Below are 22,629 nucleotides of genomic sequence, written 5' to 3' on the forward strand. Positions count from 1 at the left end.
CAAAGATAAAAAAAAAAAACATGGTGGTCAAAAATTCATACAAAAGTTTTCCATATTCCATTTCAACCTAGTAATGAAGTCAGCAGAGTGTGAGACAGAGAAAAGAGGCAAGGGTAAGGCTGTGAAGGATATCATGGCAGTGTATCACTCACCTGAATGGAGTACATTATGATCTTGAAGCAACGCACTGCAAAGGTCTTTCCCTCCCATAGAGAGTGGTTATCTAAGTGCCTGTGGGGTTATGAACAGAGGAAGAGAAACAGGTTGGATACACAGGATGTAATAACACAGCAGTAGGGATGATGGAGAGCAGTAAGGCATAAAGACCGCATTTAGTCCAGACAGCATACATCATGTCTGGGTTTAAGAATGAATGTAAAACTGAAAATAGGAGTTAGTAGTGCACAGATAAATACTTACTATGACATACGGTTTGCTTTACAGTAAGTAATTAAATACTTAAAAACATTCTCTCAATCTGACATTGATAGAACGTGGAAAATGTGCAATTAAGCTGAGCACACGACTGCTGAGACTAAAATTGACAGATAATTTAAAACGGATTTGCTTAACAATATAAATGTAAAATATAAGTGTGCAAGGAAAATGTGTGTAGGACATGGGAACAGAAATGAAGAAAAAGGCATTGAGGCACTACAAAGTACCTAAAACTGGGCATTTTTAAAACCCATAATGTAGTCAACATTTACCTCTATTTGCAAGGGCCTGAAATATTCATACTGTTATATCCAATCTATTAACTTATGTACCTGCCAACTAAAAGGTCAGCCACAACTTCCAAAACACCCCTGCACAGCCCCCGCACATGGGCAAATGTGGGGACAGGAAAAGGCTAAGACAGATAAAATACTTAATTTCAGGAGGAACAACCAAGATGGATAAATTCAAATACAAAAAAAAAAAAAATCAGAAATGTATTGGTAGAAAAAAAAAGAAAAACTTAAATAAGATCACGTCTTGCAAAAATAAATGCAGTAATATAGAATTTAAATGTCCCATCTGCAAACCATGCAGTCACAATTCAAGAACAACTCCATAACCTTGCATTGACCTTGTCACAGCCCCACGTGCCCATTAGTGTAAAGATTAAGATGCGCCTGACATGCAGCGTTGTCTTCAAGTTTACTCACTATGTTTAAAAAACACAAAAAAACAAACAAACCACACGACCGCATGCAGGAACACATCACAAACAGAGGCTATTTCTTATGAATACGACTGTTTGGTTGTCTCACATCAGCACGGGCGTGACGGCATTCTTGATGTTGCCATAGGCGGCTCGTCCAAGCAGCTCCCTGAAGCAGCGCTCCGTCAGCTCCACCGGGCTTTCCTTCTCCTTCTCTGATGCCTGCAGCGGAGAGGGAGAGCGGCTGGCAGGGAGCGATGAGGGTGAGGAAGCAGAAAAGGAGAGGAGTGGGGGGGGGAGCAGGGAGGAGACGAGCAGAGAGAGGCAGAGGAAGGCAAATTGGGAGGGTGCAGACAGAGAGAGAGAGAACAGAGAACAGGCAAGGCACTGAAATTAACTTAATATAATGACATTTCAACAAATGCTCTATTTCTTACACAAACACAGTCTGTACGGCTGAATCTCTGCAGCTGTGCTTCTGAGCTGACTTTACCCTCTGCAGTTTGTCTGCAGTTTGACGCATTTACGTACTGTGTCCAAATTTGTACACGCAAACGTTTCATGTCAATCGTGTGGTCTCTCGCTCTCGTGTCCAGCCCTTTTTCATTCTCATGTATAGTTAAAAACATCCGCCATAGCTCCATCTTGGTCTTGACTAGCCTCGGGTAGTCCACCAATGATGACATTATTTATTCAAAGCCTAACTCTTTCATCTTGCCTGCTGTTTCCGTGGAGCAAATGTGAGTTCCTGCCCCATCTTTTGTATTCAAAACTAAAATACGCAAAAATTAAAAAAAATTAAATAAAGTAAAACACACTAAACTAGCAAGAGCACACAAGCTGATGTCAGTGAGGTTTTTCAGTGATATTTTCTGTCAGCTGCAGAAAAAAAAAAATCATGCTGTTTAAAGTTTCTTTATTTGTTCAGTGGTTACAAAGCATTGTGGCAGAAAAAGGTTGTTTCATCCCGCGCAATCTCTCTCAAGTAAACATCTGCTGTGAGGACAAATTTGCATCACCAGTATTTGAAAAAGCGAACTTAGCTATAGCTACCTGATCTCAGATGTGCTGTTTATGAGTCTATGTGAAAAATACCTCAGATGAACAACAAGCTTCTGTTTTTTTTAGGCAACTACATACATTACAAACAATCCTCATGTGTTCTTGAAGTTTAAACACAAAACAAAGTCCAGAGAGCTTCTGTCATCTGCATCAATAAACTTTCCCAGTCCCAGCTGTCAGAAGGTTGACTAAAGCTGATCTTTACGTGATTTGAAAATCCACCATCTGTAAGGTAATTAGGCTCTGTACTGATTGCTGTGGGTAATGACAAGCTAGACCCAGTGTGAGAGGAAATGAGGATGCACAGCAGGGGGATAACACACAGAGCAGAGAGAAGCTGAGAATGAAATGTGACTCCCTGTTGCAATAAATCTGTCTGTCTCCGTCTTTGAATAACTCTCCCATTTCTATCACTCTAATTTCCATTATCTATCCTTCACCAGATCTCCCAATGTTCTTTTTGCTGCCCTCCCTCTTTGCTTTCCTAACTTTCAGATCTCGGCATTGACGTCAAAGTGAATTTGAGTATGTGTAATACAACCAAGAGAGAGAAACTCCAGACTGCTGCTGGCATCCTCTACCTCTGTGTTTGTGAGCTATAATTCTTCACCCATTGCAATATTTCTGTGCATGCTTTTTCCTCCTTTCACATTCACTCCTTTTCTCTTTGGAATCTGAACCACGTGTCTTGGTTTCCTTGTTCTTGGCTGCTCTGGGTGGGTTACCAGATGTCCAAAAGGGGAAACAGAGCTGTCGGTGATGACAGTGATGATGAATGACATGGGTGATCGCTGGCTAGACAGCCAGGACAAATATGGCCTAATGTGAGACAAACAACACGAGTTGGCTATCGTGTATCTGGATTGTGTTATCCAAGGCAGGCAGGTCAACACTAGCTGCTGTTAACTCAACAAATTTCTCTCCACACGTTAAATGGTGTGTTTAAGCTCCTTTGTGAGCAACTTAGACAGAAAAGACTTTCTCCTGGTAACCCTTGCACTGTCATAAACTTCAACATTTAAGCTTTAGGTTTTTTTGCAGATTTTCTGAGCTTGGCTGAATAAATTGGTGGGAGGTCCACTGCTGGGACGATTGGCCACTGTCCTCAATGTTTTCCACTTGTGAATAATCTTTCTCACTGTGGAAGGATGGACTTCAAATTGATTGGATATGGCCTTATTGATGGGTGGCAGCAATTACTTACCTAAGATCACTGCTAAAAACTTCCCCTCTCGGCCAAACGCTTCAGTCCTGCAGACTGCCAAAACCACTGCCTTTATAGAGGTTCTCAAATTCACTGATGAGCAAATAATCAAATTTATTAGCAGGAGCTAGTTGCTACTTACCCTCTTAACTGTTATGGAAGCAATAAGGGTGCTTTTCACACAATGCTTCTGCATTTTGGCTTAATATGTATTAAATAAACAATAGCACACTGTAATATGTCATATATTATTGTTCATCTGAGGTTGCATATACTCAATTTTCAGAAGTGGTATGGACCAGATGATTTTTATGAAACGCTTACACTGAAGTTCACATGTCCAGTTAAGCACTATGAAAAGCCTCATCTTAGTTATTATACCACAGCATGTATTTTTAATTTCTCTTTGATATTTGGGCTTTTACATTCATCAGGACCCAAAGAATTACCAGATATTTTTTTTACCTAATTTTTGTTTCTAAGAAAAATGAGAGCCACATATTCGTTTAAAATTTTGATAGAACAATAGCAGTATAATGTCGTCGTAAGTGGATATCAGGCCCTTGTAGAGCAAAATTGAGTATTTTGGTCTAAATAACCCAAAATGTGATGTCCACATGTGTGGACGCCAGGTACTAGGAGGTTAATGGTTAATGTTTAATATAATACGTTACACTGAAAAGCTAATGGAGCACATCTACTCTGCTGCATATGTAATCCACATTTGCATTTTATTGTTTGCACTCACCTCTCGGTACGCTCTCCACTCTGCAGGTTGAAAAGCAGAGAGGGGACAATCTTGTCCATGTGCTGAGGGTCCCAGATATTGGCCTGCAGTTCATCATTGACTGTCTTTCTCACCACACCCTGAAGACCCTTGATACCTGCCATGCGGATCCTTACAGCAACAATCACACACGCACACAGAAACCATCTGACTGGTTACTCGGCCTATAAATAGGTAACCATATTTAGGAAATTATATTTGCACCTAGCTTTGTTGTTTGAATTGCTGTTTTTTATTCTTTTCTTTTTTTTCCATGTCAAAGCTATATTTGATTTGTCAAACGATTTTACAGTCTATTTTCAGCAATAGAAAGCAATGACTTAACATTTCTTTTCTTTTTTTTTAAGTGTACAAAAGAAAATGTCCAAAAAAGGAATAAAAACTAAAAATAAACACTACCCATGTAGACTCAGAATAGCACTTATTTAACAACTCCATCTCTACTGCAGTCGAGCGTCTCTGTTACGTACTTGGTGCGGATGTCTGGGTCCTCATAGCCTGAATGGCACATCTCACTGAAGCGGGACACGAAAAAGTCATAACTGCGGTGGTACGATGGCGTATCTTCTTCTATGTTGGCAAATTTTACAAACTAACGACAGAAGAAGGTAAGACAGGGGAAAAAGACATCCAGTTTTAATAGCATACAGATACACTTCAGCCTAAAAGATTTACAATAATATGCCCATTCCTTAAAAAGCCCAAGCCCAATAACCTGAGATCTGAGTGGTGCATATCTGCTAAATTAAAGCCAAACTAGAGCTCTCTTAACACAGGATTAAAAGTGAAAAACACAGGGCAGAGGGAGGCTATCCCACTGGGCAAGAAAATGTCACCAAGTAAACAGGCTGACATTTAGCTTCACACGACTCTCCAATTAATAGATTATGAAGTGAATTTCTTTAGAATCAAGCCAGATCATGATACTATGTGAATCAAGAATTACACCATAAAAAGTCAATACAGAAAATCATAATTATGCCATGCAAAGTAACACAGAAGTGTAGCGCTCACAAAGAAAATTAGCATCTAATGACGTCCTTGCTGAATCATTTCCTGTGTAGAGAATGAGTGCATGGAGTGGTTTTTGAAATTTAATGAAGTATCCTTGAAGTATCCTCGCTTCAAATTAAATGAAGCGAGCCGATAACAGTTCCTGTGAAGCCGCTCAGCTGCTGCAGCAATTTACTGCCACAGTTGATTCCTGGAAGCTGCCCAGTGTTACTGGCAGTAATGATGGGCAGCTTCCAGGTATTAATGTATCAACTATGCTGAAACTCTTCTTATTGCTTTCAGTTAGTTATAGAATTTTAGCATAGTGTCCAAAACCAGAGGCAATAGAAAACAGAGAAAACCTCCATCATCTCAATCACAGATTCCAAAGAAATAAAAGCAGGCTGACACAATCAATAGGTCTGGTGCTCAGGGCTGTGTTAGAGATTTCTCAGGAGTACAAGGTTTAGTGAAGGTTTTAGTCAGAGAAACAGAGTGCAACAATATCTGGCCAAGTTTGAGTCCTGTTGTAATAACCTCTTTAATCTTCCTTTTAATTCATTTCTCTCTGACTCTGACCTGCTTCTGATGAGCTACACTGTGCACACAAAGACAGTCAGAAGCTGTATGGCAGCTGCTCATGGTTTTGGCTGGTCTTAATATTTGTGTAATTTATGTCAATTCAATGTAGTTTACAGTTTGTACACATGGTGTCACTTCTGTGTGATTCACACAGAACTAGGGCAGGAACTTTTACATGCTCGGGGCCCTCATGCTTAGTATACCATGCAGAGGTATAGCGTCATTTATGTACTGAAATATAGTCTTGAATGAACAACTGAAGATCTCAAGCAATGTCCACACTGGGAGCGTCAAAGGAAGCCAAGGGCATTTGGCGACTTCAAGCAACTACAGGTAAAACAACCTCTGGAGATGCAAAGCGTGTGTGTGTGTGTGTGTGTGCGTGTGTGTGAGAAAAGAAGGGGGCACAGAGATAAACATTTTTATTCCCAGAGGAGTGACTGAAGCAGCTACCAATGAGTGACATATGACCTCGTAGTAAATAAATTATAGTTACCTAGGCAACCAGAACCAGGAATGTCCACAATTGACCAGCCTTTAGTCACAAAGCCTTGTGTGATGAGTGTGCACGTAGCTTTATGGCTCTATAAGAACGGTACAATACAGCCAACTAACAACAACCTGTTTCACAAGCCTGAATTTGACACCTACTGGCAGTACTGAGCACATTTAATACAACAAAATACATCCTGATGCAATAAAACTTTAATTTTGTTTTTGCACATATGTTGGGAAGTCTTACCTAGCCTAGTTCACAGGTCTGAACACCACAGCTTGACAGGTGGATAGGAAGTTTAATTAAAATAACAAAGAAAAGATCTTTGTTGCACAGTTTACCTGCACCATACAGTTTAGACTTCCCTTTCAAGCCTCATCACTTTGAGATTGCACTCAAAACATATCATGGAGGAGTTTCAAAGCACTTTTCAGTTCAGTGACTTTTTGAAGGTTCTGTTCTGTGTCTTCATGTCTTTGCTGGTGTGTGAATTCAAACATAAAATAACATTGCAAATTATATTATTTGGTAACAGAAATTGTCTCACGGTAAATTAATACACGGGCCTTTTTAAACTCAGTAAAGAGGTAAGCTACTCAGTCTCTGGCCTCACTTGAAACTGTCTTTAGATTCAATTTTCCATTTCATTAAGCATTCTATCATATGCAGCTTTTTAACTTGCGGGTGCGGAGGAGGTCTGTTTAGTTTGTCATGTGCACAAGGCTATGCAGGTCACAGCTACAACCTGGCAGCCAGATTAAATTTTAAGAAGGGCCTGATTTTGTCCCATAGGCATGTGCTCTACATACACACACACACATTATATAATTTTATTTTGTGTGTATATATAAATTTCTTCTACTTGCTGAATGTGTCAGGCTTTGTATTTGTGTTTTGGGTTTATAAAAGTGTGCAAGACAGAATGACAGCGACAAGCTAGCATGTCTCATCAGCCTGCACAGATGACTGCAGAGCATCGGCCGTATAGTCTAAAGCTAATCTGATTTCCTTTACGTGTCCTCTCCTGACCCAGCAGACAGTGCTGATAGCTGCTTCCCACATCAGAAGATACTCATCACTTCTCTCTGCCTACCACTCTGTCCCTGAGCTCTGATCTTTCTCAACACAGTATTCTCTCAAGGTTAACATCTCTCGCCTTTTACCATCACGTCAGGAAAGTAAATGCACCCTGTCAATTTCAGATAATACCTCTAAATCCACTCAAATGGGCAGTATTTGCTGCAGCAGGAAAGCTTAGAAACTAAGACACATTAACATCCAACAGCTTGGGTGTGAGAGCATTTCTGTAAATTTATATCACTAAAACAGCTGACTTGTGTCTAAAAAGATAGAACACATTATAGCTAGGCAAGTTTTCTTGATTATTAAATTGTAAATCAACTAAAGAAGTGTCTATGTTTAAAATCCAATAATATAATCTGAATGAAAGGACTAACATCCAGCAACATTGCACCCCTTGATTTGTTTTCCATACTTTTACTATTTTATACTACAGGCACTTAATTCTGTTGTAGATATAAGACAAGTATGCAAACCTATTTTTCCACAAAGCAAAATTGACAGAGAAATGCAGCTACCAGTCTTCTTTTTTTGATTGTTTGTTTGTTTTTGGTGGTTCATTATAAACAATGGGAGTCATCAAACTGATATAATGCAATAGTGAAATCCTGGAAACTCACTGAGTTGGTTCCTAGGATCTGCAGGCTGGGTTTGTCTGACTCCAGAAGCTTGCGCACCATCTTCAGAAAGCTCTCCACAAACAGGTTGATGCTTTGGCAGTGACATGCCATCAGCAGCTGGTCCAGGGCTTCCATGGCTATGCACACATACCTGGAATGGCAAAAGAGAGAATAGAGAGTCACTTTAACCCTGAAGATAAATGTAGTCTGTGCCTGCAAGAAATCAAAATAAGATAAGCTTTCCCAGACAAACTCTGGAGACTGAGCATATTCAGCTGGACTCTGCCAAGTGTAAATATAATCTGTACAGGCTGTTTGCATTTGTGAGAATCATTGCAGGGTGCTCAGAGAAAAACAACTTCACTGGAATATAAAGTAAGTGCAGACTGAACAAACACATCACAACGCATAACCCAAACCAATCGTGTTCTTTTTTATTAAAAACAGACCCATTTTCCTCCATGTCTTGTTGGTTATATTGCGAAGATAGTGACAGTGAGTTTCGAATGTAATGAGGAAACAGGGTCAAGAACACGCACGCAGAATACAAAGAAGGATTTTTACAGCACAGTCTTAAGCGCTTTGATAAGCTCAGATCTTATGCAGAGATCAGAACAAATCTCTTTGATGAAAGGATATTACAAGCACCACTTTTCCTATTACCAACAGCCAAGCCACCTCAAAATCTTCCCAGAATTTTTATGTTACAGCTTCAGTTGTGCTAGATTTAAATAAACTGATATGTGGCAAAGAATAAACACAAAAGACGCACAAACACCAAATGTTTAAGAGACTACAGTTGAAGCTCACCCGTATCTATGCCGAGCCACATCCCTTGACAGCCTCTCAGACAGGTAGGCTCCGATACGGTCCAGCTTCTCTGGAGCTGACAAGGCGTAGAATGTCAGCTTTTCCATGTTGGCCTTGACCAGACCATCCTAGGTGGGTGACAGAGGGAGACGGCAAAAGTGGGACACTTTGCAATAATCCAAAGGATCAGTTAACCCAGAATTTAAAAAAAAAAAAAAAAAAAAAAAAAAAATTGTCCGATGGGATTTACATACATGGGTTAATGTTCACTAACAGGCTTTGGCTCGGTTTACTTTTACAGCTTTTTTTATGTCAATGGGGATAATAATTTATAAAATTGTTGTTCCAGAAATGTTTCTCTAATGCAACTGTGTGTGTTTAGTGACAAATATAAATCTATTCATTTCTAAAAACCCCAAATCAATGAGTATAACTAGATCATCAGGTTTTAACTCCTACTTTTCCCCTTGACCTACTTTACTGCTCTTCAGTTTGGTCTGGGGGAAGAGAGAGCTAAAAACACCAACAGTCCTCTGAGATCTCACTTACATTCGGACAAGACCAAAGAAAAGAAAAAGAAAAAGAAGAAAGGAGTGAATGAAACAAAATTTGAAGGTTTTACACATCCGGACAAGACATGAGCGGTGTGTTACAAAAAAGAAAGAGTACACCTCATATTTCTGTAGCTTTTAAAAGTCACAACTGTTTTTAGTCTCTGACAACCTTTGGCCCACTTGTCTTTATAAAAGCGCAGATCTGTTATGGTCCCATCAAAACATTTCAATCAGGTTGAGCTTTGAACTTATACTGGGCTACTGCAACACCTTGATTCTTTTCCTTTTCCTCCATTCTGCTGCAGATTTGCTGCTGTGCTTGAGAGTATTGTCCTGATGAACGACCCAGTTTTATTCAAGCTTTAGCTGTCAGACATATGGCCTCATATTCGACTCTAGAATACTTAGTTGCTATACTATAATTTATGGTTGACTCAATGACTGCTGCAGAGGTCCTTTGGCCGCAAAACAAGCCAAAATCTTCACCCCTCCACCACTGCACTTGATAGTTGGTATGAGGTGTTTGTGCTTGATTTTGGTCTTATCTGTCCAAAGGTCATGTCCCAGAAGTCGCATGGTTTGTTCAGATTCAGTTCCGCAAACATAAGCTGTTCTGTCATGTCCTTTTTAGAGAGGGTTACCAAGCGTTTTCCTGGTAACCCTGCCAAACAAGCCATACTTGTTCAACCTTTTACTAATTGTACTGTCATGAACTTTAACATTTAAATTTGCTAGAGTCTGAGATGTCGGGGGGGGGGTGGGGGGTTGCAGGAGGGGTGTCTGACAGTCTGACTTTGAGATGATACGATATCCACTGCTGAGAAGTTTGGAAACCACCCTGAAAGCTTTCCACTTGCGAATAATCTTTCTTCCTGTACAATGATGAAGTTCCAACTGTTGGCAAATGGCTTCATTCTCATTACTTCTCCAAGGTAATTGCTGGTGTCTTTCTTTCTTTGCTTTGTGTTAGCAAATTTCCACAACTTAAGACAACATGATTTTTATTGTCTTGATACATAAAACCTTAGAACTGGAAGAAGGTGTAATTTGTTTTTCTCAATATTGTACCCGCATTAACAGAAAAAAAAGTTACTTTCATAGACACTGTATAAATGAAAATGGGTAACTCTCTGTAAAATGATAAATCTTGTGATGAAGACATGAGCACCAGTGGAACTACTTATACAATCCAAGCATCCTGTACATAATTGTTCCTTTTATTGTTATAAGTTATGAATATAATTTGCCATTTACACGCACAAAAAAATAGCACATCACAATATGTTCAAAACAACTCACTCACAGTTAGCTGGGGATGTGTCTCTAACCAAGGGACACATTTTAGCAGGATGAACAATAACAATGCCCCTTTTAATGTAAGTGCCTAAGTGGTAATGTCACAGCATGCACAAAAACAGGATGCAGTCATTGTTTTTATATATCTGAATTCAATCTAAGAGAGCACATCTGCTGTCATACCTGCGTACGAAGAATGCGCTACCAACTACCATCTTCTTGAAATTAGTTTAATGAGCAATAACCAGTTTGACTGTTAAGTTTACCTACAAACATGGCTTCTCATCCAAACCATCAACACAATTTTTAAGAGAAGACAGAAAAAGCACCAGTGAAATTAGTAGCTTTTTTTGGTCGCTACATTTCAGAATTTTCCAGTTTCACTACCCAGCCACTGCACATTTACAAATTAAATAGGACCTCAATTCTTTTCCAAATTTATTTTTTAGCAAAGACAAGTAAAAAAGAAAACAAATACATACAAACCTAAGAATACATTGCTATATTTAACTTCTTTACCATCAAGTATTTCAATAAATGCATATATACACACATTCACATGCTCACATGATGTGACACAATTTCGAGTCAACATTATCAGACTCCTTAATTATGCCTAATCTGCTGGAGCACCATTAGTTACAGACTCAGCCACTGCAGGTTTCATTTTGGAGCACAATAAGCAGGTGCACAGAGACAAAAAGCAGGGGGGGAAAAAAGAGTTAAGTATAACTATGCCGCTGTACTGCAGACCATAGATCTAAAAGGTAAAGTGGGTTACTGCAGCAGCATTGAGGCAGTAATGAAGAGCAAATCAGCTTCTTCGTCTCAGCCCAGATTAATTCCCTTTATGAGTCATCTGCATCAGATCTCAGTAAATCAGAAAAATGGTAGGAAAGATGAGCTTTGAAGAAGGCAGTTATGTAGCTCAATATAAATCCTCCTAAATATAAATTGCCATAACTATTTATATTTGCAAGCAAAGCGACCACAGATGGATCCTACCAGCTAAACCTGGCAAAGCTCAATTTTTATCCTTAACGTACAATGACCCCTGTTATTTTTTATCCACAGATACGAAAGCACCAAATGATTTCTATATGTAACTCTACACTATGTAGACGAATGGTATTTGACTTTGACAACATGAGGTATTAATAAAAAAACAGAAAGAGTCACTTCTCACCTCTGGATCTTCTGGGAAGATGTTGTCTACCAGTCTCTTGTACCGAGGCCTGAGTGCCCCGCAACAGCCACAAACCCCTGAGGAAGGAGAAAATGGAGAGGAAAAACAAAAACAAGAGAGAAGTGCTCAATTAGGCTTGTGCAGCGTGACTGATAGAAATACAATAAATCAGGTCTTTTTCCTCTTTTCTTTTTCTGGTAGTAGTATTAGTCTGCACTCTGTCAGCCAAAGTAATGAGGTAGTCTCAAATCAGCCACATTTCGGTACCGATTCAATGAACACTGCAACAAATGGGCAATAAAAAAGTCATTCCAGTTCAGCAACTAATGACTTCACATTATTGCTCTCACAACAGAAGTAATGGTTGAAAGCTGGAGAAAAATAAGTTACAGAAAATAAACATTAACTTTAACAGAAGTCATACTGACCTGTCGGCAAGAAAAAAAAAACAAAACACAACTGCAGCCAGGAAAATGGACAAAATGGATTTGTTCATATTTGTCAACTGACAATAGTCAGGCCGTAATATCATTAATTTAGCAGCATACATAAATATAAACGCATGAACTTACAAATACGTATAGCCTGAGACAAATAAAAAAAAAAAATGTGTACAGTAGAAGGTGACTTCATGTCAGCTTTTAAAGAAATTCCTATACACACAATACGCCTACTTCATGCGGTACGGGTATGACATAATCACTCGAACTTTTGTTTTTAGCGTTAAAAAGATTTATCAAACCGAAACTTTATGTCACAAAACACATGTCAAATCAAGGCGATTCTGTGGAAAGACACTTCAGGACACCAACATATAAGGAATGTGGTCACCAGACAATTACAGTGACAGCAATGCCACTAAGTTGAAACAGGCACACACACGCACACACACACACACACACCTCGCTTTCTCTCAGTCAAGACAGCCTTAAAGAGAATGATGCAGCACAAAGTACGAACTGTGAACAGTGATTTTTTTCTGACTTTGCACTGAGGAGAAAGCAAGCCAGGCAGAGAGGCAGAGAGCTGACATGATTGGTTGACGGAATTCAGCAGTGATGAGTCATAAGGGAGACCCTGTGAAAATGAAAAAGGGACACCCTCCAAAATTCCCAAATTACGCTTTTACCTTTGAAGCATACGTGCATTTTTCCCCCCATCTTACTTCCTTTAAACTCACCGTGTGAGTTTTAGAGTCATAAAGCTAGACAAAAAAAGTAGGTCATAATGCAGTCAGCATTGCAGGCAAGTAATGAATGGTTCTCTGACACAAATAGAGACAGGAGGTATTTAACGTTTATTAAAAGAAAAGAAAATCAGTGCACTAAGAAAGATTTTCATCTGCCCTTCCTTTCTCCCAACGTCATCTTCTTCCCTTTTCTTAACTTAAATTAAAAAGTGGTTTATTAATCATTATTGTTGCTGCTGTTACACAGACTGAGCAACGTCTCATGAAATGGCAGTAAAAAAAACATTCTGAGCACACAGACAACATTATTAGCGGTCTATTTGCTACACCTTTGCAATAATGGCTTCCATTCCATTTATAGACCATCTCCCAACTCAACACCAAGGTAATACATTTTTTTTAAACTACTACCAAAATCCACGTTGGTTGAGTGTGGAGTGAGTGCATATGAGAGCATTGGGGGGGGGGGGAAATGGATGTTTGTGTCTGTGTGTGCCTGTATGTCTGTGTCTATATGTCAGGTTGGGTATCAGACGCCACCTCTCTGGGGACACCTCAGGCCCTCCAAGGTTTGGAGGCCTATCTCCGCCCACCACCACTTCCCCTGCCAGTGGCGGACTCCCTCAGGTGTCGGTGCGTTGGTGGTTCTTTGTGTCTGGGGGTGGGCGTCCAGGTACACACCGGCTCACTCCTTGGCGGCCGCTTATCGGGGCCTGGAGCCTGGGGCTCGCTTGGGCCCCTTCGGAGGTGGGGTGCCCCCGGCCTCTCGGCCTGGGGCTCGGTCACTCAGGCACAGCTGGGGGCCGGCGGAGCTCATGGGCGCGTCACTGCAACTCCCCCTGGCTTCTGCTCCGCGGCTGCTGAGTGAGCCCTCATCTGGGACTCTCCTCAGCTCTTACTGGACCAGTGGCGCGGCTGCCCCTCTGTTGGTCTTCCATGGTCTCTTGTGTTCTGGGGGCCTCTGGATGTCTGGAGTTTTGATCTCCTCCATACCCGCTTCACACCCCGGAGGACGGGGCTGTGGCCCCCCCACACACTCCCTAGCAGATCATTACATGGAGAAACCTTTGGAATACAAGCGCGCTGATCCACACAGGTATGCACACGGGTGTTCACTGCTCGTAGACCCAAATTACACCTTTCTTGGCTGCTACCTCGAAGCACATCTGTCCTGCGTGCTGCACAACAACATTGAATATTTAGTATTTACTGCTGTTTACACTTAGCTAGATTAATGCGATGGTGTTGTGTTTAGTATGTTGCTTTGTTTTTTTTCTGCTTGTTTTCTATTCTTCTCTCAACAGGTGATCCAGGAGATTTTTATTTTTTTTCTCCCCCCCTTTCTCACTGTCCCTCTCCCCTTCTGTTTTTCCTTTCCTTCCTCTTTCTTTCTCCCTTTCCTATCCCTCACTCATGTCTGTCCCGTCTGTAACATCTGAAAATAAAATATAATAAATAATAAAAACAAAGATCGACCAAATGGACCAATACGGCAATGCCACGATGATCCATTTGGCAAAGTAAATCCATTGGGTATCCTTGCTGGTCTTCAGACAACAATTCTGATGGCTAAAGAACCAAATGGGACAGGCAAACAAATAAATAAATAAATAAATAAATAAATAAATAAATAAATAAATAAATAAACTACTACCAAAAAAAGCTATTTTCTGTTCTACAAACAACACCATCAACAACACTGCTCACGCTATGCCAGAACTGACAAATATGACTTGCAAAATACTTTGTGAAATCCAATAAATAAGAAAAGCCTATATATTTGGACGTGACAACATTTCCCCTTGTTAAATAAATATAAGTGATTATAATCACCATGCCTTGGTGTTAGCAACGTATCTATTAAGACAAAGACGGGAAATGTAAAGATTTTATGCACTCTTCAATATTTGTTCATAACGAGTCATATCTGTATAATAACGTATTAAAATATTACTTGGTAAATATCAAACACTGATATCAAACCATGAGTGTGTAACACCCACGATATAACCACACAAGATATCGCAATACCATGTTGCATCAATTCTTTCCCTCATCCCTAGTGTCTTTGTTAGTACAATCATGACAGGAAATTATACCTAATTGTGTAAGCAATCATCTTCATTGGGACATGTGTTGCTGCTTGAAAAACTTCCCATCACAAGACGTTGTTGGAAGTCAAATATGTGTGAGAAGAGGTCATGCATTACCAAAGTTAATTATAAATGGACACTTTTCAAGCCTGAAATGTGAGACACCTGTACTCCCAAAGAAACAGGACTATCCAATCTAGAACTTAATTGGCACAATCAAACTGTAAAAATCAAGGAAACAAACATCAGCCAATGCACCTGAGTCACTGATGCTATCCCTAACGCTGAGTCCCTTCTCAAGACAAAAGCAAAGCTTTGGGTGGAAAATGATTTATTCCCAAGAGATGTGCATGCATGAGGGGTTTTTTTTTCTCAAAGCACAAACATATCAAAGTCACATAGTATAACAACAGAAAAATTAAAAACAAAATATTTTCACACACTTTGTCTTATCTTGCATTTTTGGCCAACCAACTTTTGAAAACAAACACATTTAACATTTTATCTTAATTCCCAGTATTAAAAAAAAAAGAAAGAAAGAAAGAAAGAAAGAAAATGAGTGTTGAGACTATTTAGACTTCTGAGCACTGCTGCTATAGAGATCGTCATTTAGACCGAGCAACAAGGCTGTGTATCAACATTTAGTAGCCTTCTGCTACATTATCAGTGACCCACGCCTGGCAAGGCAGCTGCAAGAACAGATAAGATGTCCCTAATAGACCTTTTAATAAAGTTATCACTTTGAGTACTAAAAGCGCGTTTTTCAAGACTCATGTCTGCTCTCTAAGTTGTGTTGAACTCGGTAGGAGTTGTCATCCATGTGCTCATCTCAGGGAAGTGTGAGTCTACTCGTAGCACTTCTTCTCTTTCCTCTATCACTTCAAACACTAATGAGGCCTCTGCAACTCTCCCTCCCTTCCTGCACCCACCTAAACTCCATCCACCTCCTGTTCACATCCTTGCTGTATTGGCTCAGGGCATGAGTGTAGGAGTCAACACTGAATTAATAAAAAAATACAGTGGGTCCCTAGTCTCCAGAAGAAAGGGTACAGGACAGACAGAGAATGGGCAGGAGAATGAGAGAAAGACATATACAGAGATGGGAGTGTGATGGGGGAGGTGAAATGAGATGTGCTGAATGAGTCACAGATTAGTGCTACTTATTGCATCTGCTCTGTCCAGGACAAATCTGTCCTGTCCTCTCTGTCAGCTGCACATAAAATTTTTTGGGGAAAGTCATTTCTAAATAAACTAAATTATGTAATATATTGGCATTTTATTTCACACACCTGTGGTGCAGCATTTGGATATATCCTGCCTTTTCCCTCCTTTTTAAAAAATTGTAACCAGTTCTCTTTACTTCAGTGTTAGATCAACTGACTGACACCAAACAGCATATTTGTTTCTACAACTCAACAAACTTGATGAAAGTGGCTCAAAGAGGCCGATTACACCCACAGGTCTTTATAACATAAAATTAAACTACCGCCATTTAAAACATTTACATATTCTGCTTGCACTCTAATTGTAATGTGTGTACTGCAATGCCGCTTCTCTGAGGAAATTTCTCCAGCTGATTTGCTGGCACAGAAATTCCTGTGATGTTTCAAAGTTGTGTTCAGTTTCTGTTATAAGGAATGAGGGCTGTTTTGTGCTTCTGCTAATGATGGGTTAGTTAGGGAGAAAAAAAACTTAGAAGGCAAAACAAAGTGGGTGCACAATGATTTGGTCGACAGTGGTGAAAAGCACAAAGCAGGGGGTCTCACGACATCCACCCACGCTGTGCTGCAAGGTGACAACACATTTATGGGCTGGACACCGAGCTCCTCCACACAGACTCAAATAAGGAATAAAACCTACACAGCAAACACTGTGAGCAACACACTGACGAGCTTGAAACACAGGAACAATAAATCACTTGTAGCTCTAACACTAATACAACGACAAGGTGAACATCTATCGCTACTAATTGGATGTTAAGCTACACAATCTTCCAGCATGAAGTTATGAGTGGATATATACACACATGTAAGGGTGGGGGGTCACCATCCTTCAAATCGCCACAGGAAGAAGCCAGCCAATCACAATCTATTTTTATCCTCCTAACAATGGGCCGGTACATTAACAGATTACACTCTCCATTTCCCCCAGGATATCAGCTTAACATTTCCACTTTAGGGTGAGAGAGAAATGGAGAGAAGGGAGGACAAAACTGCACGTGGAAGTAAGAAAAATAAAGGCAAGCAAAAATACATAGCTACAGAAGACATGTTTTTGCATGATAATAACAATTTTTGAAAAAAAAAAAAACAGAAAAAAAGAAAAAATCCTCCACCCACTTACACAAACACCATGAGGTGTTAATAACTGCACTGTGGGTTCCCACATATCAGCTGTAGACACTAGTGCTAAATAAAAAAATAAATAAATAACAGAAATTATCTCAAAGGATGCTACAAAAACATACATGTGAATGCACAAGGTGGTGCATGACGCTTTACGCATCTTGCAGTGTCATCTGCACCTGCTGTCCCAAATCTGCTCTGTTGTGCCTGAAGTCACATGGCGGATAAGAGAGAATAAATACAGTCCTGACACCCAGCAACAACAATATTTAACACACTTAATATCTGCCTGTGTGTATGGAGGTGTGCGTATACTTGGGAAACAGAACTGCAGGTGCACATTCAGACCTCACCTTCACCTAGGGTCATGCAAAGCGGTGGTTTTGAAGGCCAACGCTGACACACAGGCATACAGTGACCTTGCTGTAAATATACATACTTCCCCAAGAAACACATCACTTCTCATGAGGGTTACAAAGCAAGCTGCCCTTCAGGGGTGTCATTACATAAGAGGGAGGGGGGAGAGAGACAAAGTCCTGCTATTTTTACATCAGCAAACATCTTCAAACGTTGTACTCACACAAAGAAATGCAAGCACACAGCAGAATCTGGCAATACGGAGAGCAAACGAGAAACGAGGAGCGCGTAAGCAAATAACAAATAATGAGCAAGCCCATTTCAACAGCTAACCAGTATGCACAGACGCTGTCACTGAGTTTGGGAATACTGTACAGCAGATGAGGAGAGGAGCAGAGTACATATCATAGAGAAGAGGGTGACAGCCTTTTGGGAAGTGTGACAGGGAATAAAAATATTTGGGGATGACATAAAAACTACTCAAATGTCCTGCTTATATATAACCATAACACTCCACCATACCTGCCCACCATATCGCTTAGGTATGTTTGAGGTACTGGAAAATATGGAATTTCATAAGGAAAACATCATATACATCAGTTTTTCAGCCAATTAAGCCAAGAGCCAGATTCACAGCACACATTCGATCAGTGTGGGTGGAAGCAAACATGGCTGGTGTAATCCGACCAACACACTGATGGCCAGACCCCGCTGCCAACAAATCTATATAACACAAGCCTGGTCCAACACACTATGAATCCCTTAAACCTGCACAGACACTATAAGCTGAGCACACTGTACAGCCTTCAGTTTGAAGCGCCTGTGTTAAAAATCCACTCCAAACCAAAACCTTACTCCATCAACAGTCTGCAATTCAAAGCAAAGCTGGCTACATTTTTAATTAACACTAATCAATTAACCATATATCAACATGCCTCAGTAACATCAGAGCCAAAATAAATGTCAAAAACCATCTGGGGGATTTCATCAAATCTAAAAATGAACTTACCAGAGCTTTTCTGTTTTTAAAGAAACATAATTTAACACATAGTATCTAAAATACTGAAGAATCATACATATATGAACACAAGGTTATAACGCAAACACCCAAAGTTAACCAGAGTTAGCAAATACTTAATACACTGACAGAGAACACACCCTGTTAACACCAACTATAACAGAAAGAAACATTATCAGTGATAGTTAGGAGTAAATAAGTGTCTATTACCAAACATAAACATCTTCAAAGCAGAGTCCCTGAGTAATCTATTACTGTAATGTAACAGTGAGTATCCTTTTAAGTGTCCAAGTTCTCATAAGGCGCTTTCAGGAGCTGCTACACTCTAGTCAGAACTGCTTTTTATCGCAAGAAAGCCGAGAAGGAAACATCTTTGTAGAATGTAGGAAAACAGGCTAAACGGCGGATGCCTGATATTACTCACATGTTTACACAGCCCAGAATGCACAGACCAATATGCAATGGAAAAAGGATTGTTAACCTTACCGTACATTAGTCGTGATGTGGAAGTCGCTCACTACGGCCGTTTATGTTTTCTTAATGCAGCTTCAGTTCCTCATGCAGACACACTGCTGTGCCTAGAGGCACTGAAAATGCACACAAACACACGCACCGCTCAGCCTGGGATAAATGCCTGCACGTGTGCTTGGAGCTAAAAGGCATATGAATGTGCACCGTGATTGGTGCAGAGGCTGGCTCGCTGCTATGAGTTACACACGCACAGTCTCCTTGCCATGCAGGCACACACACAGTCATTCACACACTTGCGCACAAAAAGGGGCTGAGAGGCAACGTCAGAGGAAAGCATGCCGTGATGACCTTGGATTTTCCCATTCTTCTGCAACAGTGCTCCTTCTTAACGGGGGCAGTGCAGATTTTGACATGCAAGCGTGCATACAAGCACACCAAACTCACTTATAATCTACCTTTCAATTACAGAGGGAAAAAAAGGCAAGGACTGACAGAATAAGAGCGAAATGTGCACCACAAAGATGAAAAGGGAGAATACCTCCTTCCCACACAACCCTCTCGTCTCCCTCTCTCCACCCCCTGCCAGCATCACTCTTGCCCTCCTCTCATCATTAATCTTCCCCTCTTTTCTGCTTTACTTAAATTCAGCTTTTCCTTCTGCACTTATGCAACCTTCTGCCACACTTCCTTACAGTAGGAAATGTGCGATTACATAACCATGTGTACTGATATTTGCATAAACAAAAGCAAATAACCATTCCTTTTAATGAAGTGACAGTTTACGTTTTCTCTTCCAGGTTTCATTTTCTAAAAAAAAAAAAAACAGCAGATAAATTCAACAGTAGGGCTGGGCCATATCATACCATTTATGGTAATACATGCTGGGCAACGGTGAGAAAATGAAATATTGAATATGGGTAAAACACGCATGCGCAATGCCTTTGTTTTCATACGCACATGGCGGAAAAAGCACGGCGGCGACAGAGAATGAGAAGGGCGAAAGCAGATCGTTGAATGAAACGGATGAACCAGAATTGGTTTGTAAAAATGCTACAACTTCAGTGGTGTGGAACTGGTTTAGCTTTCATCCGTCAAATACACACCAAAGCACTATTTTTGGCAGAGCATGCTAGCGGGCCGTCGTTATTACCGTGTTTTTTGGAAACTACGCCACACTTAAAATCAATCCTTTTCTGAAAATCAGCAGTGCCCCTTATAATCCCGTGTGCCTTATGTATGAATTCTGGTTGTGTTTACTGACCTCAAAACAATTTTATGTGTTACACGGTGCTTGAAAATCTGTCAAATGTTTTAGTATGACTTTGCTAAGCTACGAACCTGCACCGCTTGATGGATTGTCGGAGCATTACAGCTATCGTAGGCAGGAGCCTCGTGCAGTGATGCGTACGGTGCTTTAACATAATATTACCGTATTGTGTGTGTATAACCTCTTTTTAATGTTTTGTGGATATTATACATGGTTATGCTGAGGATATGTCGGCCAATTTCCATTGGAAATGCCTTTTGATTAAACTGTCAGCAAGGAATTTGCATTTGCACTGTTACATTTTTTATATAACTTTAATGCACATAAAAAACAGCTGCTTGTTTATGTGAAAATACATAGATGGGGTTTTTTTGCACTAATAAAGTTGTGGAGTTGTAAAGTAATTTGTCTAGTGTCAATTATATCGTCAGTTATATCGTTATCGCAAATTTTCAAATGTATGTCGTGATAAATATTTTTGGTCATATCGCCCTGCTCTATGCAACAGCGCTTGCTTCCATCTCACGAATGGCAAAGCTCATCACCAGAGCAACATGAATGCGCCACAAAAGCAGAACTTTCAAATGAATCCTATCTTTTTATAACTATTACCACAAAGCCATTAAAAAGAGATACGATCATCACATTTGTTCTAATGCACAAATTTGCAGCGGTTTGATCAGAAACCTCACAATACTGCAGTGCACTCATAAAAACTCAAATGCACACTTATTATGTATTAAGTGCTCAGTCTCTCTGGTTCACAGTTTTCAGTCTTCTAAGACGATCTTATAATGAACTAAACATCTAAAATAACAACATGTTAGGTGTTTCTCTCTTATGTGAAATAGTAGCAGCTCACAGGGTTTTAGAATGCAAAGATCCATCAATCAAGCTCAGTTCTGCAATTCCCAAAAGTGCATTATTGATTGCCAATGAAATCAGCAGTTGTACAATTAATTGAGGTTGGCAATAAATTGATTGTAGTAATAAATAAAATCTGCCTTGGTAACTGGGCAACACTGTTTAGCAGCACCTTGTATTATTAACTGTGAACAATCTCAAGCAACTTTGAGAGAGGCAGACCCCAAATAATAGTTTCCATTTTCACAATGACTTATTTTTAAGTAATGTGAATTTGGGAAGTATGGTAAAAACCAGCTATTCAGTGACACTAAGCAGGGTCCCAAAGACCACAGGGGAGGTGATGTTGTCACTTACCCTTGCCAACGCGATGGTCCAGAAGGGTACGACAGTCCAGTGCCAGCCTCTGAGTGGCCGGGACATCAGGCGGAGGCAAAGGCATGGTAGGCAACAGACACACACACACACACTCAGACAAACACTACTCCTTTCATAGATACAAAAACCTTTCTTCCTAAATCCAAACGTATATAATATAAACAAAACTTGGTTTCTTGTTTAACAGAACTTGGTTTCTGCACCTACACATAAAAGCTAAACTTCCATCCCAACACAAACACTCAAACCTAGAAACAAAACTTCTCCAAAAACTTTAAAATACAACTAAACTTCACCAAGACACCCCACTGAACACCAACTTGTATGTCCTTGTCACACAGCTTCCTTGTAATGTATGCCACTGCATACACAGGTTGTCCGCATTAACGAAGAGATTAGTGATTAGTCCTTCTATAGCAGCTCTGCTCCGTGTGCATCCCTCTCATTAATAAACATCTCACTGACACAATGGACCCCACTATCCAGCCAGGACTGCTCGCTGGGCGAGAGAGGGAGAAAGAAAGAGTAGGGTGGAGAGAAGCAGGGCAAAAGGGGCACTGTGGGATAGCCATTCAGTGAGTGGGCTTGAGATTCAAGGAATGCAGCCATGGATGTCAGCTAAGGATGCCAGCACAGGCAAAAGGTCTGCAGGGGATTTTTGGTGCAAGTTCACACACTTGGCTGCAGGACCAGATAGATCATCCAGCCGAGAAACAACAATGGGAAGCTTCTATAACAAAAACTTTCCTTCTATCTGATAGCAGTGGTTCATCGTGGAGTGTATGTTTATTGGTGTATGCATTTTGGGCTCCTTTTTTTGGTTCAACTTC

General features: G+C 40.3%; 2 protein-coding genes across 7 annotated transcripts in view; one reads left to right on the top strand and one right to left on the bottom strand.

Annotated features, from left to right (window-relative positions):
* LOC101474540 (protein EFR3 homolog B) overlaps positions 1-22,629 on the bottom strand; it is a 31,592-nt gene that overhangs the window by 8,178 nt on the left and 785 nt on the right. For 2 of the 5 annotated variants that reach the window (XM_004541801.6, XM_004541800.6), the window contains exons 3-9: positions 11,818-11,894; positions 8,782-8,909; positions 7,972-8,122; positions 4,671-4,792; positions 4,162-4,311; positions 1,257-1,391; positions 153-231 (exon numbers count right to left, since the gene is read on the bottom strand). In XM_004541801.6, the coding sequence (XP_004541858.1) occupies positions 153-231; positions 1,257-1,391; positions 4,162-4,311; positions 4,671-4,792; positions 7,972-8,122; positions 8,782-8,909; positions 11,818-11,894 (842 nt within the window). Of the gene's footprint in view, positions 1-152; positions 232-1,256; positions 1,392-4,161; positions 4,312-4,670; positions 4,793-7,971; positions 8,123-8,781; positions 8,910-11,817; positions 11,895-19,305; positions 19,539-21,778; positions 22,209-22,629 lie in introns of those variants that run through there. The other 3 variants (XM_004541799.6, XM_004541798.6, XM_004541802.6) reach the window with 3 other exon arrangements.
* The window catches only part of si:dkey-206f10.1 (adenylate cyclase type 8), a 31,894-nt gene continuing 19,123 nt past the window's right edge, over positions 9,859-22,629 (top strand). For both annotated transcript variants that reach the window (XM_014411999.3, XM_014411998.3), the window contains exon 1: positions 9,859-10,267. The gene's annotated coding sequence lies outside the window, so the exon portion shown is untranslated. The remainder of the gene's footprint in view (positions 10,268-22,629) is intronic.

This window comes from Maylandia zebra, linkage group LG15 (genome assembly GCF_041146795.1).
Source record: "Maylandia zebra isolate NMK-2024a linkage group LG15, Mzebra_GT3a, whole genome shotgun sequence".
Lineage (NCBI taxonomy): Eukaryota > Metazoa > Chordata > Actinopteri > Cichliformes > Cichlidae > Maylandia > Maylandia zebra.